Source organism: Podarcis liolepis (assembly GCF_965112155.1).
Source record: "Podarcis liolepis genome assembly, chromosome: 14".
NCBI classification, from domain to species: domain Eukaryota; kingdom Metazoa; phylum Chordata; class Lepidosauria; order Squamata; family Lacertidae; genus Podarcis; species Podarcis liolepis.
In genome coordinates this window covers 53,879,143-53,885,142 of record NC_139569.1, presented here as the reverse complement: position 1 = coordinate 53,885,142, position 6,000 = coordinate 53,879,143, and the positions used below count along the sequence as shown (strand labels likewise).

At 45.0% G+C, this 6,000-nt stretch overlaps 1 protein-coding gene across 2 annotated transcripts in view; it reads left to right on the top strand.

The window, feature by feature from the left end:
* Positions 1 to 1,572: 1,572 nt before the first annotated feature.
* Positions 1,573 to 6,000, top strand: part of CSPG4 (chondroitin sulfate proteoglycan 4) — a 111,233-nt gene continuing 106,805 nt past the window's right edge. The window contains exon 1 of one of the 2 annotated variants that reach the window (XM_083475497.1): positions 1,573 to 1,883. In XM_083475497.1, coding sequence (XP_083331623.1) covers positions 1,787 to 1,883 — 97 coding nt within the window. In that variant the 5' untranslated portion in view covers positions 1,573 to 1,786. The remainder of the gene's footprint in view (positions 1,884 to 6,000) is intronic. The other variant, XM_083475498.1, reaches the window with a different exon arrangement.

Genomic DNA, 6,000 nt, shown 5'->3' with positions numbered 1-6,000 from the left:
TAGGATCCAAGCTACTACATAACAGAAACACTCCCAGTGGACAGGCAGGAGTGACATTCGAAGTTGCTTACCACAATGCCTATGGCCAAATCTTCACATCTGTAAGCAATAAAGTTGTGGCCTTGTTTGATTTCAAACCAATATGCCAGGTGTTGTCTAGTTACTTGCATCTTAGGTAACAGGATGGTTATGTGGCCCCGATATGCGAACAGTTGCCTTAAAGGGGAAAGGGACATAGCTTAGTGATAGAGTATCTGTGCTGCATGCAGACTAGTCCCAGGTTCAATCCTGAGCATTCCCAAGTAGGGCTGGGAATGTTCTCTGGCTAAGAATCCTGGAGAGCTGCTGTCAGACAGCGCAGACAAGACTGAGCCAAATTCACAAATGGTTTGACATGGAATGAGGCAAGCTTCTATGTTTTTTGCTATTTTTCTAGCAAGGACCACAGTTACCACTCCAGCAACTACTGCCACTGTGGAACCTGATCTCATTACCAGATTCGCCATGTCTTTTAGAAACACCCATAAAGAACAGCATATCAACAATAGTTCCACAACAGGAACGTGTACATTTTCATTTATAGGAAAAGGATGTTTTCTAAAGTCTAGTTCTTGAGGAACAGATAGGAACACAGGCATCTGACTCTACCAGGTCAGACAGCTCCTCCCCTGACTCAGATGAGGCACTAAACTTGTTTCAGTACCATTGCAGATTGTAATGTGGGGGCTCCCATAATTATTGAATCTGCCTCCATTTAAAAGAAAGTAGCCCCTGACTAGTCACTGGTTGGAATGTCTCATCACTTTTAAAGGAAACCAGCAGGGCTGTAGCACAGTGGTAGAGCATCTGCCTTGCATACAGAGTCCCATCAGCTCCAGGCAGCACACTGCAATCCTAGCAAGCCACTGGCAGTCAACAGACAGCACTGAGCTAGGTGGACTGTTGGTCTGACTAAGGTAGCTTCCTGTGTTCCCATAGTTTGCAATCTGGCCACCCAAGTCTTTAAGCAAAGGCAGCTCTACTGTTAAACAAGGTAAGGCAACCACCTCAGGTGGCAGGTGCTGAGGGGCAAAGGCAGGGGCAGTAGGCTCTTGGCAGTCCATCCTAAGCTACCTGACTATTCCCATCTGTTGGAGGACAGAGCTGTCCATGCTACATGGTTACATGGCTACAAAGTTAACTGTTAACTGCTGACTCTGGTGAAGTAGAGGGTGCTCTCCCATCACCAGCATTCATGTAAGATTCAACTGCCAGTCCCATGGTACAAGCAATGCAAACATCTCACCATGCCCTTTGACTCAGGGAGCAAAACTTATTGGGCCAGCCCTATCTTTATGTATAGACAAACACCATCTCTCTGTAGCCTCAAACAACCTCCCTGAGTCCCTTCACACAGCCATGTCAGAAAGAACCATACTGAAAAACAAAGAGCTGAAAGCCGGGCCAGTTCCCAAAAAGTTATGACAGAGAGGGAGGGAGGCGAAGGAGGAGATATTCAAAGAGTTTCTAAAAGGGGAAATGGGGAGGGGGAAGAACTAGCCCTTTAAGAAGGGGAACTGACTTGTAACATGAGAGGTATCTGTTTTAACCCAGCCCTGTTTCTGACTGGTGGGGAACTTCAGAACATCCCTCCCTCAGCTGCAAGCTTATTAAATATAGTAGTAGCCGAATCTTCAATTGAAAACAGACAGGCTGTGTCTGTAGCTTGTGCCTCCTTTGCGTGCTTGTTGCTCAGTGTCCAGGGAATGGTCTGAGTGCCGCTCTCTGGCCCATTCCAGGCAATACCATGAGGTCCAGCCTTCCTTCAGTGGTGCCTGTGCTTCTGCCCATGTTCCAGCTTCTGCTACATACACTGCCACTCCATGCAAACCCAGAGTCTGGAGGTAAGCCCCAATCTCTTCTCCTTCCGAAGTTTCAGCCACTTTTTCGGGAGAAAATGTTTGTTTGTCGGGGGGGGGGGTATATGGAGCATTTGCCACTGAGATGCATGGATAACAAGCATGCATGCAAAAGGACTCTCAGTGGATTGCAGCAGCATGTAGTTTTGTCCTAAAGCCACAGGATCAGTGAAGGAATGTGTTTAGGAGTTGTGTTAGGAAAGCAGACAGAGAGGTCATTGACAGGTCTCAGTCACAACTTCCAGAGCCTCTATTATTCAAGCGCTTGGGTCAGGGTTTCGTTTTGGAGATGATCTGAATAAGATATGACAAATGCTTCAATGTGGGGTTGTCAGAGTGAGAGAGAGTAGGCACCATCCTTGAAAGTGCAGCTTCTTTTGATGGATGAGATGAGTTATCTGCTGGAGCCATATCCTTTGGTAAACCTGTTTGTGTCTGTTGAATTGGCTATGTTTGATCCTGGAGAAGTTGCCCTAAGAAATTTTACAATAATAGCAAGCTGATTGCATGTGAAGCTGTGCAACAGCCTCACTGGTTGAACACATTAGGTTGAGCTGTACCTGGGTGTACTTAGCTGTCTGCTCATGAGATAGGAAGGAAAAGTCAACCTCAAAGGCAAGATATGCCTACCAAGAGATGGGACTAGATGGAGCAGCAACATCTTTTCGAGATCTTCCTACAGAAAGACCAATCAGAGTGCAAAACTCCCAAGCATCTTTTCCTGCTGAGGGTCAGCTTGGAGCATTACCCTTTTTTTGCAGACTAAAAGCCACCAGTGCCACCCATAAATGGTTGGTGGTAGCAAATGAACAGTGCCAGTAGTGTGCGTTTTGTGTAGGGCTTTCACACACAGGAGCCTTGCTTATGAATGACTTGATGTTTGGAGCTGATTATGGCTTGCAGGCTCCTGCGAAAAACTCTTACACTAGTTACCCAGAAATCTGAATTGTGCTATGAGCTACAGAACCTAGTTCTCCAGTGTGGATCCAGTGCAGGACTCCCAATGGATGTCGGGACTTTAAAAGGAGCATGTTCGTGCACATTGTGGTTGTGCAGAGGAAAGTTAAAGGGTGTGGCCAGTACCTAAAGGCTGTGTGGGATTTCTGATGGTTGTGGCACTATGAATTCCCAATGGCCACATGTTCTTTCTTCTCTTTTATAGAAGTAGTGACTCTTTGGCAATGACCCATATGCATCTTTTGCATCTGAGGAATCAATTAAATCTATCTGTATCACTGGTCTTCAACTGGTGGGTCGGGATGGACTAGTGGGTCGTGGCCTGATTCATGCTGGGTGACAGCAGAGGCACCACTGGTAAAAGATTAAGAAATGGCTCCCCAGATGCATGTGTGGGTTAAGAGTGGGTCCTGGATTTTTCCATGTATAAGACAATGTTTTTTGCTAAATATTGTTAGAAATATTTTTTTGGGGGGGGTGTCTTTCTCCTTACATTCCCGCAGCTGCTGTGAAGAAGCTGCCAGAACTGCCAATCCACTTCCATAAACCAGTGTGTGGACTTCAGTGAACCATTACAGGGTGGCTGCAGCTGATGTTCTAATATACGGTAGGGGGTGCAGGGTGGCATGGGGGCTGCAGGGCAGCGATCTCCCCCCAAAAGGCAATAACCTTGGGCGATCTTGGGGTTGCTATTTCAAAGTCACTCTGTTTGATGTTTAAAATATTGATTTCTTAATTTAAGGTTCAAGAAAAATAGGGGTCGTCTTATACATGGGGGCATCATACATGGAAAAATATGGTACATTCTTATCACATTGTACTAGTGGAAGTGAAATGTTTGATATTAATTGACTGAGATGGGACTGGAATGTTTGGTTGCTTGGGGAGCAGAGCAACAGGCTCTGTGAGGACAAGGGAAGTTGTTAGTGTGGTTGAGATTAAAACCTCACATGAATTTCTTTAAGCAGCATGAGGACTTGAAAGAAGTCCCTGGGAATCAGAGAAGCAAAAAGATTTACCGTATTTTTTGCACCATAACACTCACTTTTTTCCTCCTAAAAAGTAAGGGGAAATGTCTGTGCGTGTTATGGAGGGAATGCCTACGGGTGGCATGCCTACGGATCTTTCTCCTCTAAAAACTACGTGCGTGTTATGGTCAGGTGCGTGTTATAGAGCGAAAAATACGGTAGTTGAGATTCCTGCTTTGCAGGGGGCTGGACTAGAGGGCCCTCAGGGAGCCTTCTAGCACTATGCTTCTATGCCTCTATGACATGGGAAGTCCAGAGGCAAGGAGAGAACAGAAATTGAAAGAATGGTATGTGACTTGAGGCAAAAGACAGAGAAGACAGACATTTTAGTCAAGAAGAGGTTAATCTAAGAGGAAAAGAACTTCACAAGGCTTCAGGTCAGGAGGAGCAATGTTGTGGAAGTTGGTTGAGACAAGGTGGCCGAAAGGAGTGATTGCTAAGTATACATCAGGAATAGCCAGCATGGTGACCTTCAGAAGCCACTGGACTACAATTCCCATCAGCCCCTGCCAGCAAGGCCAATAGACAGTGAGACTTGTACTCCAGGTCATCTAAAGGACACCATCTTGGCCACCCCGGCCAAGGGTAGTTCTAGAGTAGCTGCACCAACCTGGTGTCCTCCTGGCTTTCTGAACTACAATTTAAATAATAATAATAATAATAATAATAATAATAATAATAATAATAATACTTTTTTTAAAAAATTAATTATATCCCGCCCTCCCCAGCCAAAGCCGGGCTCAGAGCGGCTAACAACAGTAAAATGATAAAACATTCTAAAATCATTTCATTAATTCCAATCAGATTAATGGCAACCATTGGGCTAGAGCTCTGTGAGGATTGCCAAAGGAGGGAGTCAGGCTGTGCCCTGGCCAAAGGCCTGGTGGAACAGCTCTGTCTTGCAAGCCCTGCGGAAAGATGTCAGGTCCCGCAGGGCCCTGGTCTCTTGTGACAGAGTGTTCCACCAGATCGGAGCCGCAGCCGAAAAAGCCCTGGCTCTAGTTGAGGCCAGCCTAACCTCTCTGTGGCCTGGGACCTTCAAGATGTTTTTGTTTGAAGACCGTAAGTCATAATCCCTGACCAAGCTGGCTACAGCTGATGGGAATTGTAGTCCAACAACATCAGGATGACACCAGACTGGAGAAGCATCTGTCACAGAAATTCTCCCCTTTGTGACTTTTACTGTCACTGAATTTTTGCAACTGTCAGAAAGCAACAAGGACCAAAACCAGGGACAGGGACAAATTTTGATTTGAAGTAAGCACTCATGTTATTTGTTACAGGCTCCTAGCTTGAATCTAAAAAGTATTCCTAATATACACAAGCTATCTCCAATCTCTGATTTTTGCAGACTCTGAGAGTTTTGTACTAAACTACCTATAATATAGCCTCATTAAGCTCTGTGAGCTTATTATGGGGAACCTGCCTTAGATGGTAAAGAGCTTATTCCATCTATCCCTTATATGTGACAAGCTGAGCAGAAGAGGTTGTGTGCACTGTTTTTCAGGGGTGGGGGAGGCTTTAGGATAGGTTTAGGCAAATTCATGGAAGAGAAGGATATCAATGGCTACCAACTCTTTCTTTCTTTCTTTCTTTCTTTCTTTCTTTCTTTCTTTCTTTCTTTCTTTCTTTCTTTCTTTCTTATTTAAATAATCTATTGATTGTAAAAAAACCTCAAAGTGGTTTACAAAAGGTAAAGCCGTAAAATCAAGAAAAATGTACAACCCTACTTTCCAGTTTACAAAACTTACAAATACTTAAGCAGATTAAAATTACCTCTATGTTTTACCTCCGCTGCTGGGGGGTAGAATTGCTCTTACACTCGGGTCCTGCTTGCATGCTTCTCATGGGTTGGCCACTGTGAGGACAGGATGCTGGGCTTAAAGGAGCCTTTTCTCGGTCCTGCCACTCTCACAATACAGTAATGCTTTTTTTGGATACAGGAGAGGGCCTTTCCAGGGGCTGCTCCCAAACTTTGGAACTTCCTTCCTAGAGAAGTTAGACTAGCTCCCCCTGCTTGTTGTCTTTCTGCAAGCTGGTGTATGCTTTGGAGAACTGAATGTTTTTAAGGAAAGGGCTGGTGCTGTGATGTTTTTATTGGCATGATCTGCATAGCT